The following is a 12,142-nucleotide window of genomic DNA, read 5'->3' on the forward strand; positions in this document are numbered from 1 at the left end:
TTTCAGTGTTAGTGTCCCCAGTCAATAAGATATAAATAGCCCCATTTGGAGCTGTCCACAGTACTTTTGGATAGACTCTGCATGAGCTGTTGCTCGTTTATGGTTTCTGTTGTATATCTTTTTAATTTAAACTCCCCTCTCTTTTGCTCTCACTCTCTCCTATCTCTTTCTCTCTCTCTCCTCTCTCTCCTCTCACTCTCTCTCTCCTCTCACTCTCTCTCTCTCCGACAGCCTCGGAGCCCAATCTGAAGGTGCGTTCGCGGTTAAAACAGAAGGTGGCTGAGAGGCGGAGCAGTCCTCTGCTGAGGAGGAAGGATGGGACAGTGATAAGCACCTTCAAAAAGAGAGCCATCGAGATCTCTGGTGAGAGCTCGCGCACAAATGCATACAAATACATTGTACACTCTTCAGCTGGAATTCCACACCCCGTGCCATTTCACAGTTGTAAACCAACCCCAGTAAAAAGCATCCAGTTGGGTGAACCATAACCCATCTAAAATCACACCCAACTTAACATAAAACAGTAATTTCAGCTCTGTTGGCCTGATGGTAAAAGTAGACATCCGGAGGGGCTGCGGCACTCTACACCTCAAGCTAATTTCCCAGAAGGACCTAGTTACATAACCCACTTAGCCAGGTTGGCTATGTACACATGCCACACAATGCCTTTTCAGACCTAGAACTGGAGCTAGCTACCATATGCTAGGGTTAAGGGTTAGCCCTTTTAGCCCGTTTCCATGTCATGTGCAGATAGTACGTAAACATCGGGATCGTATAAATGCTGGTTGTTCTCGAGACCACAATAACAGAAGCTATGCTTATAGAGGCTTTTGATTCGACTCACCCATTTTATCTGCTAATGAAAGCAGAGGCTTTTTTGGGACTAAATATAGGGACTTATTGGAGGCAAACAAAAATAGCAGGGACTAAAGTGTAGGACACGGATTCATCCGTAAAGCTTGAATAGGACAAAAGGGTATGGGGTGGGGTTTGGGGGGTTAGCTGGCAGTGGAGCAGGGAAAAGGAGAACAGGGTTTTTGGGAACATTCGAATTGGGACTTGGAATGTTGGCCTCTTGAAAGAGTCTTTTTTCCAAGTTCTCTGATTCCATGTATATGTCACCAATGATAGTCTATTCTGTTTCTACCTTTCTGTATACTCATAGAAAACAGCCTGATAAAACCTAAACATTTCTCTTCACACATTTGTACAGTACAGTTTGATGCAAGCTTGGAGAAAGGCCTGGCCGTACCACATAGGGGTTTTGGCGGTGGTGTCTGCCTGCCTGGGATGCTGGGTTGGTTCTGACTCTGAGTGGCCTGTTCCATTGTCATTGCAGTGTCCTCCATGTGCAGCAGTGCCCCTGGCTCCGGGCCCAGCTCGCCCAACAGCTCCAACAGCGCCATCGCAGAGAACGGCTCCAGCGGCTCTGTCCCTAACATCCACGCAGAGGTAAGAGAGGGGAGGGGTGTGGGGGGATGCTAGGGGGTCAAGGGGGGCCTCCCCTCTGCACAAAAAAATATAACCCCTGAAATGTGTGTTGCTGTTGGTCTGTGTTGATGCATTTTTATAACACACCATGCAACATCCATAAGAATGCAAAATGCAGCCTCTCCGTTGAAAAAAAGCTAAGGCTATAGATTCTCTACTGCTTGGACAAAAGGTTGCGGTTGCAGGCACCAACAGAGTGCATGCTTTATAAAATGTCTCATCACATTAGAAGCATTAGTATAAAAAGTGTTGAAAGTCAGAGAGATGCAAATGGACCCATTCTGAGTTGTGACTTGTTTAGTTGGTGTGATTTTGATCAACCCTGCTGTTTGTTATAGATCGAATGCAATGGGGACTTATGATGAGTATTCCATGACCAGGTAGACTTATTCTTTATGCTTGTATGGTCATTGTGCTTAGCTGAATAGTGAACTAGGGCGAGAGTATAGCGGTTAACTGCAGTGAATACAGCCTGAAAATAAGCTTGAGTAGACTAGGGGGGCGGAAGGTTGGTCTGATGCACACTGAGCATCAAGTGGCCCCAGGAACATCTTAACCTTGAGAGAGAGTGAGAGAGAGCGAGGAGGAGGGGATGTAGGAGGGAGAGAGAGAGAGAGTGAGAGCCTGGATAGCCATGGCGTTCTGAATGACTGCTGTCCTCCATTTTGATAATAAAACCTGATCCATTGTTCGTTTTGTAAGATGATAAATATAGGCCTAGTTGCCTTAGCTATTTCATTACAGAACATACTGTAAGTTCACTGATCAGAACTACCAGTTCTTGGCCCTGGGACTTGAATTTACCTTGGTAGTCAGGCTACTTACAGAATAGCTGTAGCTGGAACACAATAGCCCTCAGGCACTCTGTCTTACTGTATCTGTTTTAGAAGACCTGTGTTTTAATGGATAAATGTGTTTTGTATTTGGTAGACCAAACCATTGACTTGTGTGTATATACACACACACACACACACACACACAGATGTGATGATTTGAATTCAAATGAGCATTTTGTCCTCTCATTCAGACAGCTCTCTCAACACTCAATTTACAGCCATCTCCCCCCTGCCATTTTATAACAACCAAAAATACTCTCTCTTCTTTCCAGAAGTAGGGCAACACAAATAAAAAGCATTAGTCGATCTCCGAGACCATTTATTTTCCCTCCCTCCCTGAAAATACTTGATTGCTGCCATTCCCTCGAAGCAGAGAAACAGTCGACCGCTGATGACATAACATGTGCCTTGTTAGCCTGCTCCCCCCCCCCCCCCAAGATCGTTATTGCGTCATTGCCGCAGCAGCAGATCCGGGCTGATAAATGGTCAGACGCACACAAAAAGGAGAGCGTGACATTGTTTTAACAACAAATAGGGCAGTTTGCCATGGACCGACACCTTGTTTGGGACGCATGGTGACTTTTTTCATTTTTCCTTATTTTCCCTGTTTCAAATCGTGATTATGTTGTGTCAGTCTTCCCCGATAACATCATTATCAGTGAGAGCCTGTGAAAAAGGCTGACCCTCGCCGGGGGGAGCTGAAAAAGAGAATGGTCAGGCAGGGAGAAATATGGCCGTGTCCGAATACCCATATTGCGTTCTAAATAGTATGCTTTTTGGGTATGTGAAAATTGTGAAATTTAAAAAAATGATTATGCTTTATATTCTAGGATATAATACTAATTTTGGCTTTTCATCAAGTAGAATTCGCTGCACACTATTGAGGAAGAGAATAGTATTTTCACACTCACGTGTGTTTGACAACAGCTGATAATCAGAATAGGGGACGTGCTCTACTAAAATGAACGACTGGTGGGGAACAAGCACAATTGCGCATTAGATGATGCCTTCTCATCATAGATGATTAGTATGTTGATATTTGTTGTTTACTGGATACGTTTTTACTAAACAGTACGTTCTAAATAGTAGTTAGTACTATTAGTACACAGTATGTAGTTTTAGTAAGTAGTAGGCAAGACAGATTTCGGACACGGCCTATGATGTCAAAGAAGATGAGAATGCCCTTCTGAATGGGTTTCTGTACAGTGTTAGCCAGGTGAACGCTAAATGGCAAGTTTTACAAAAGCTCCTGAAATGGCACTAGCTAGCACACCTGCACAAACATTAAATAACAGCCGTTTGTTCAAAGGGAACTGGAAGCCTCGGCAGCCTCTGGAGAGAAATATGTTGTGCGAGGTGAAAGAATGAGTCACACTAAATGGTTAGAGCTGCTGTCATATCTGTTTATACTGCAGAGGGTCAGATAGAACACAAGATGGATTCCTTTCTTCCTCTCTATGTAGTTGTTGCTAGGGTAGATTAAATATACATGACCTGATGGGATGTTTTAGTGAGTTGGAAGACTTCACTCTGTCTCTCTCCCTCTCTGGAAAACACCCCCGCTTGTTGTCTCCCTCGCTCCTCGCTCGCTCTCTCTATCCCTCTCTCTCTCTCTCTCTCTCTCTCTCTCTCTCTCTCTCTCTCTCTATCCCTCTCTCTCTCTCTCTATCCCTCTCTCTCTCTATCCCTCTCTCTCTCTATCCCTCTCTCTCTCTCTCTCTCTATCTCTCTCTCTCTCTCTCTCTCTCTCTCTCTCTCTCTCTCTCTCTCTCTCTCTCTCTCTCTCTCTCTCTCTCTCTCTATCCCTCTCTCTCTCTCTCTATCCCTCTCTCTCTCTCTCTCTCTCTCTCTCTGTCTACTATTCTCCATCTTTTTCTCACTTTCTTGAACCTTTTAATTCCCTATATCACACCCATCCTCTCAATCTCGCCCTTTTTTAACTCTCAGATGTTCTTGCATACTCTTTCTTTACCCCTATATCTCTCTTCCATTCTCTCTCTCTCTCACTCACTTTTTCCTCCCTCTTTTCTGTGCAGCAGTTGCGGTCCCTCCACCAGACCCTTAACGCCGATGGGACAGTCAGTCCACTGAGCCTCTACACGTCCCCCTCACTGCCCAACATCTCCCTGGGTCTGCCAGCCAACTCGCACCTCACCGTGAGTACTAGACTGAAATTCTGAATACTATAAAATAAGGATGGGCATGAGTAATGGAGTACTCGAACGGACGTCAAAACTCCATCTTTAACCAGAGAACGAAATGTTGTCTTGAAGACAACCTTAATTTGCTTTGACTCGTGTTTCATTTGTACATGTGCATTTGCGGGGCACAACAAAAAGAAAACCAAGCCAAGCATCACACAGTTCTTCTCCCTAAATTCTCTTTCCCCTCCGTGTCTCACTCACTCAATTGTGTTCCGACCGCTCCCTCTACACACACGTGTTGAGTGCGCACGCAAGCTCCCGGTTTACCTACAGAAATAAATGCCTATAAAAACGTATCTAACTGATGGGATACACAAGCTACATTCCTTGCCAAATGACAACTTCAAATTCAAAATGGACTGCTTGATTGAAGTAGGGAAATATGTTCCAACAACTAGCGCTGCAGTTTTGGAAAGATTGTGTCCCGTCTATTTTCCACTTAGGAACTTTGTGAAATGCTAGTGCCATTTAGAATTGGTTAGCCTAGGCTATAGCCCCCCTAAACAGTGATGTATGAAAAAACATTTTCATCAGAATCATTAAGCCTAGGCCATCTCACCAAACAGATGTCGTGGTCGTAATTCATCCCCATGTAGTGTTCCATGTGGAATTGTTAATCCATTTGGAAAATTCCAAAGAACAGGCAGAATAAACTAAATCGAACGTCGGTATATCGAAAAGAAGACAGATTTTGGTTTGTAAACCTGAAAAAAATATTTCAACTTGCCAAATTGAGCCCCGTTTCAAATGATCACTCTGTGAGAATAACTGTTACAGACGTGAGATGCGCATCACTTTGTACTTTCTTTTGGAAAAATATTCTGTTATGTATTATTCTGTTATATTACATCATGTTTTTTTTGTTTTTTTTACAATACAATAGGTGTCTCAGGATTGTGATAAGGGCTCGGGAAATAAGAGCATTTTGTCTGCTAAATTAACAAAACAAAGCTATGCCATTGCACAGTCATAGGCTTCTACAAGCAAGTGCCACTGCTGAGGTTGCTGCCTTTTTGAAGATTGTGTTCCACGATATAATATAACCAGTCGATATTACGGTTTCAATAAATTAAGCTTAAATAGCACTTGTTTTTTTTATTGTCTGAATATATATGGGGCAATTTAGCAATTAGGATTTGTTATCTGTAATGGTTATGATAAATTAGGCATTGCTTCTCATTGTTGGCATATAGATAAATGTGCACATATTTTTTTCCAGTGCGGGCCTTGTGTTCTAAAAATAGCTTCTTTTTAAAAAAAAATATTTTTTACTCAAGTCAAATGCCCATCCCTACTAGAAAATGTTCCCAACATAGCAACCCAACAGAGTCCCCCATACTGTATGCACTGCAGGCCCAAGAAACCAGCTCTTGCATGTGCACTACAGACGCCTCACAGGTCCTCAACTGGCAGCTTCATTAAATAGTACCCGCAAAACACCAGTCTCAATGTCAACAGTGAAGAGGAGACTCCGGGATGCTGACCTTCTAGGGAGAGTTGCAAAGAAAAAGCCATTTCTCAGACTGGCCAATAAAAAGAAAATATTAAGATGGGCAGTCTGAGATATGGCTTTTTCTTTGCAACTCTGCCTAGAAGGTCAGCATCCCGGAGTCGCCTCTTCACTGTTGACGTTGAGACTGGTGTTTTGCGGGTACTATTTAATGAAGCTGCCAGTTGAGGACCTGTGAGGCGTCTGTTTCTTAAACTAGACACTCTAATGTGTTTGTCCTCTTACTCAGTTGTGCACCAGGGCCTCTCACTCCTCTTTCTATTCTGGTTAGAGCCAGTTTGCGCTGTTCTGTGAAGGGAGTAGTACACAGCGTTGTACAAGATCTTCAGTTTCTTGGCAATTTCTCGCATGGAATAGCCTTCATTTCTCAGAACAAGAATAGACTGACGAGTTTCAGAAGAAAGTGATTTGTTTCTGGCCATTTTGAGCCTGTAATCGAACCCACAATTGCTGATGTTCCAGATACTCAACTAGTCTCAAGAAGGCCAGTTTTATTGCTTCTTTAATCAGCACAACCGTTTTCAGCTGTGGTAACATAATTGCAAAAGGGTTTTCTAATGATCAATTAGCCTTTTAAAATGATAAACTTGGATTAGCAAACCCAACGTGCCATTGGAACACAGGACTGATGGTTGCTGATAATGGGCCTCTGTACGCCTATGTAGATATTCCATTAAATATCAGCCGTTTCCAGCTACAATAGCCATTTACAACATTAACAATGTCTACACTGTATTTCTGATCAATTTGATGTTATTTTAATGGACAAAAAAATATATTTTATTTATTTTGAACGGTAGTGTGTGTGTGTGTGTGTGTGTGTGTGTGTGTGTGTGTGTGTGTGTGTGTTTATATGTGTGTATGTATGTATATATATATATATACAGTTGAAGTCGGAAGTTTACATACACCTTAGCCAAATACATTTAAACTCAGTTTTTCACAATTCCTGACATTTAATCCTAGTAAAAATTCCCTGTTTTAGGTCAGTTAGGATCACCACTTTATTTTAAGAATGTGAAATGTCAGAATAATAGTACAGTGATTTATTTGAGCTTTTATTTCTTTCATCACATTCCCAGTGGGTCAGAAGTTTACATACACTCAATTAGTATTTGGTAGCATTGCCTTTAAATTGTTTAACTTGGCCAAACGTTTCAGGTAGCCTTCCACAAGCTTCCCACAATAAGTTGGATGAATTTTGGCCCATTCCTCCTGACAGAGCTGGTGTAACTGAGTCAGGTTTGTAGGCCTCCTTGCTCGCACACGCTTTTTCAGTTCTGCCCACACATTTTCCCAAACAGTTCTATTTTTGTTTCATCAGACCAGAGGACATTTCTCCAAAAAGTACGAACTTTGTCCCCATGTGCAGTTTCAAACCGTAGTCTGGCTTTTTTATGGCTGTTTTGGAGGAGTGGTTTCTTCCTTGCTGAGCGGCCTTTCAGGTTATGTCGCTATAGGACTTGTTTTACTGTGGATATAGATACTTTTGTACCTGTTTCCTCCAGCATCTTCACAAGTTCCTTTGCTGTTGTTCTGGGATTGATTTGCACTTTTTGCACCAAAGTACGTTGATCTCTAGGAGACAGAACGAGTCTCCTTCCAGAGCGGTATGACGGCTGCGTGGTCCCATGGTGTTTATACTTGCGTACTATTGTTTGTACAGATGAACGTGGTACCTTCAGGCATTTGGAAATTGCTCCCAAGGATGAACCAGACTTGTGGAGGTCTACAAAAAATGTTCTGTTTTAATGACTCCACTGTATAGTGCATGCATACTAAAAACAGTCACTAACCCAGATAATCTCCATGTACGTATAGAGACATTTTAACTGCCTGAATCTGCTCCATCCCACTGAGTTGAGGTAAAATACAAATAGAAACCAGCACACACTCCGGCCCTTGAACCAGAGTTTTCCTCTGATGTAGACATTCTGACTTAGTTAACCCCCCTCCCTTTCCATCCTCAGGCCAATCAGAAGCTGTTGCAGGAGGCGGAGAGGCAGGCCATCCAGACCATGCGGCAGGGTGGGGCTCTGACTGGCAAGTTTGTCAGCACCTCGTCCCTGCCGGCATCATGCCTGCCACCTGGGATGCAACACGACTTAGAATCCCCCCAGGCCCCCAACAGCCACAGCAGTCACTCCTCCCTACTGCAGCACGTCCTCCTGCTGGAGCAGGCCCGCCAGCAGAGTGCCCTCCTCTCAGGTACATCTACCAACATATATTTATACTCTTATATCCCTGCCAGGAGAGTGTCCTACTTGCAGGTAAATATAGATGCAAATACATACTGCCTCTTCTGAAACACGTCTCTCTGACTCCTCCTCCCTCCAGTCCCTATGTACGGTCAGTCGCCGTTGGTGACGGGGGAGTGGGTGTCCAACAGTATGCGCACGGTGAACAAGCTGCCACGCCACCGGCCCCTGAGCCGTACCCAGTCTGCACCCCTCCCCCAGAGCCCCCAGGCCCTGCAGCAGCTCGTCATGCAGCAGCAGCACCAGCACTTCCTGGAGAAGCAGAAGCAGTACCAGCTCAACAAGGTAGGGGGCGCCACAAGAAACATTACTACAGTATTAGTGGTTATGGTTATTTGTGTTTGCGGGTAAAAAAGTATTATATGCCATTTGCTTGGACTGGGGGGTGTAGTATACTGTACATGCCTCTGTGGCAGCAGTGCCTAACTCTCCCTATCTGTCAACCACACCAGATTCTGTCAAAAGGGGTGGAGCTTCCTCGCCAGCCACCCACCCACCCCGAAGAGACTGAGGAGGAGCTCACAGAGACGCAGGAGATGCAGGAGGAGGGGTCAGGGGCGGGGTCTGAGCGTCTGGGGGAGGGGCGTCTTCAGGAGCAGAGGCTCCAGAAGGAAGGGTCGGGGGAGACGTCGCCCCCCTCGGAACGCCTGCTGACCCCCCTGAAGGGCGAGAGCACAGAGAGCGACCTGGAGGAAGAGGATGATGAAGATGAGGCCATCGAGCTGAGGGAGTGTGACGAGGAAGGCGTACCTTTCGGCCAGGTAAATACTCAATTTTTTAAAGACATTTAGCATTGAATCTTACTTTGGTAGAGAAAAACTAAATGTATTGCCTTGCAAGTTTAACACTAACTAAGATTACTTTCTGTAAGAAAATCAGAGAGCCAATAAGAGGTGCAAATAGTTTATTTATAAACCATGAGTTTCATTGTCATTCCCTGTACTATGATTCATTTTGATAAAATCAAATCAAAGTTTATTGGTGTTATAGCAGGTGCAGCAAAATACTTGTTTCACTAGCTCCTAACAGTGCAGTAAAAATATTCAGACCCCATTCGTTGTTGAATTTCCCAAATCTGTTCCGGTGACGTCTGTCTGTGATGACTAAATCTAGTGACTTGATTCGTCATTTTACCTCTTATAATGGGCCATTCATGACTTAATGCATGAAACTGTCTAGAATGAGCAATCACTCCAGAGAGGGGGGTAGATTGCAGAAGTGACCTACCAAAAGATCAGTAGCAAAGGCTATGCAGTTACATAGCCATGTCCAGCAGATTTCACAGTATATAAAATAATTCATAAAAATAACACCCAGCACTCACACCTATTTCAAATAGTTATGTTACATAGTTCTCAGTAGGATAAACTTCTAACACAATGTTTGATAAATTTAGATTTTTTGCAGTGGTGCAAAAAAAGGAAGGAACGTCATTAGCGATTTGGCTACGTAGATTGGCGTTCACACCCAGTTTGAGTGGTGGGTTCAGTTTTGCGGGGGCCTGGTGATTTAGAAAAGGGTATCCCCTCTCGGAGGGCAGAGTGGCTGCGCTGTGCGAGGCATCATCATCATAGCTCCCTACAGAAGAGAGAGAGCCTTAATTCTCACCCACCCATGAGTCATCCATCGCACTTAGCAGGAAATAAAGGAACAAGCTCTCTCGAGAATGAATCGCCTGCAGTTCTTTCACAAATTACCAAGAGGATAAGCAGCTCCAGTTAAAAGTTGTTAAACAAAAGTTGCGAAAGGGCAAGTGGCCTATTTTTTTTATATCCGAATCAAATTCATTACTACAGGTAATCAAGATGGATTGAATTTGGGTTTAGCTGGCATTAGCCCAGACAGAAACTCTACTCAGTTGTTGATTACATATATTTGGATCCTCATCAGTGCCGCATACTCTTTTATGAAGACCTAAACATTACAATATAATACAGTACACGGCCACATTTGGCTATGTGCTGTTTGTTATCATATTTGGCTCTAAATTATGGTCATTGACAGCAATTACTACGTAACATTAAAAAGAGGGGGAAAGAATGGACATGTTATGTGGTCACGTTTCTCGAGAATAAATCATATTCCAGTGTGTATGTTTGCTGTTTGTGCGTTGGAGGGGGGAAGAACCAATGCAGCGAGGGAGATTATATAAAAAAAAAAACTATCCTACTCCCACTCACCATTGAGAAAAAATATCAGAAGAGAGAAAAGCATCAGAATTCAGTCTGCGTTTTCTTCTCCCACTCAACGCGTGCACACCCACCCTCCCCTGCCCTTGCTGCTTTTTCTCATTTCAGTGAATGGACTCATCTGTGACTCATCTCTCCTTGGTGAATCATTCCCCTCTCTCCCTCCCACCCCCGCCTCTCTCTCCCCCTTCTTTCTTCACCATGCCTGCCCTTCTCTCCCCCATTCTCCCCCTTTCTCCCCTGCACTTTACACCAATTCACCGCTCACCAGGGAGCTAGGCTGCTGCAGTACTATTTCTGTTGTGACGGGCTAGAGGGATAGGGGTTTTTAGGGTATGGGGGGGAGGGAGGGAGGGAGCAGGGGTGTATGCAGTCATTCTGTAGAGAAATCCTGAAAAACATATTTTGGCATTCTAGTCAGCGACACAGAAGGGCCCCCCCTCCCTGCACACACACACCCTCTGAACTTTTTTTTTTTTCCCTCTGACTCTGCTCTACTTGTCTGCTGTGGTGCCTTGAATACAAATTGATCTGAGCCGCCCTTGTGTGTGTGTGTGTGTGTGTGTGTGTGTGTGTGTGTGTGTGTGTGTGTGTGTGTGTGTGTGTGTGTGTGTGTGTGTGTGTGTGTGTGTGTGTGTGTGTGTGTGTGTGTGAGAGAGAGAGAGAGAGAGAGAGAATCTCTCGTTAAAAAGGGGTTAGCAAGGTGTGGGCCTGCCGGACCGGTGTGTGTGTCCGCGTAAACTCCGCTCCCATCTCAAGTTCTTCAGCTCCTGTCTGAATGTGTAGTGCTTCTCCCATTGACAGAAAGCAGAGCCCCGTTAGCTCAGCCACTGTGTTTACAGCTGGGGAATGGTCAGAGTAGTCTTTTGGCTGTTGGGAAGGCTTGGTCCTTGTCTTGCCCTGCCTTTTGAGGCTCGTACGTGGATACATGTTTGCCTTTGGGTTTCTACCCAGGGCCCATGTTTAGTCTATACAGGCTTAATTTAGCTCCACCTCCCTCCCATTTTCCCCTCGTTCCATTGGCCTGAAGTGGCAGCTTCAGTTTACAGCTATTGTGAAATGTCACCTCTCTCAAGGTTGCAGTATTTCTATCCGATGTAAACAATGAAAGCCACAGAGCTGTAATTGACGACCAATGTCTGATTTTTATTTAGCTATGTATGTTCAATGTGAGGTACTAAGCCCATTCCCTCACACTGAAGTCCAGTCAGTGTCTCATGATGAAAGACAGTATTCAAAGTGTTAGCTGGTATTCAAAATCCCTCTATTTGTTCTTTCTTCCCCAATTTTCCGACCAGCATCACCTGCAGCAGCTCAATGTTTTCCAGGCATCCCTGTCCATCTCGGGCATGCCCCACAGACCTCTGGGAAGGGCCCAGTCCTCCCCTGCCACTGCCAGCCTCAAGGGGGCGCATATGGGTGAGGTCCCCATCAAGCACCTCTTCACTACAGGTACGCTTCTTTGGTTTTTGGAACAGATGACACACAAAGTTAGATGATCAGGACCCATTGAACAATATGAAAGATAAACTGCCTCAACTTAGTTATCTATCTGAATCTCTGTATTTTTTTTGTCATTGTGGTAGATATTAGAGCTTTAACAATGGATCCCCATTAGTTACAAACACTAACGAAAGCAATTGGCTTTAGAGAA

The 12,142-nt window shown here is 44.3% G+C and overlaps 1 protein-coding gene across 6 annotated transcripts in view; it reads left to right on the plus strand.

Annotated features, from left to right (window-relative positions):
• The window catches only part of LOC311103996 (histone deacetylase 5-like), a 79,313-nt gene that overhangs the window by 57,457 nt on the left and 9,714 nt on the right, over window positions 1-12,142 (plus strand). For 4 of the 6 annotated variants that reach the window (XM_084145638.1, XM_084145639.1, XM_084145634.1 and 1 more), the window contains 7 exons: window positions 232-363; window positions 1,340-1,452; window positions 4,364-4,483; window positions 8,012-8,249; window positions 8,379-8,584; window positions 8,752-9,060; window positions 11,787-11,940. In XM_084145638.1, the coding sequence (XP_084001764.1) occupies window positions 232-363; window positions 1,340-1,452; window positions 4,364-4,483; window positions 8,012-8,249; window positions 8,379-8,584; window positions 8,752-9,060; window positions 11,787-11,940 (1,272 nt within the window). The remainder of the gene's footprint in view (window positions 1-231; window positions 364-1,339; window positions 1,453-4,363; window positions 4,484-8,011; window positions 8,250-8,378; window positions 8,585-8,751; window positions 9,061-11,786; window positions 11,941-12,142) is intronic. The other 2 variants (XM_084145635.1, XM_084145637.1) reach the window with 1 other exon arrangement.

Source organism: Coregonus lavaretus, assembly GCF_964263955.1.
Source record: "Coregonus lavaretus genome assembly, chromosome: 28".
Classification (NCBI taxonomy): Eukaryota; Metazoa; Chordata; class Actinopteri; order Salmoniformes; family Salmonidae; genus Coregonus; species Coregonus lavaretus.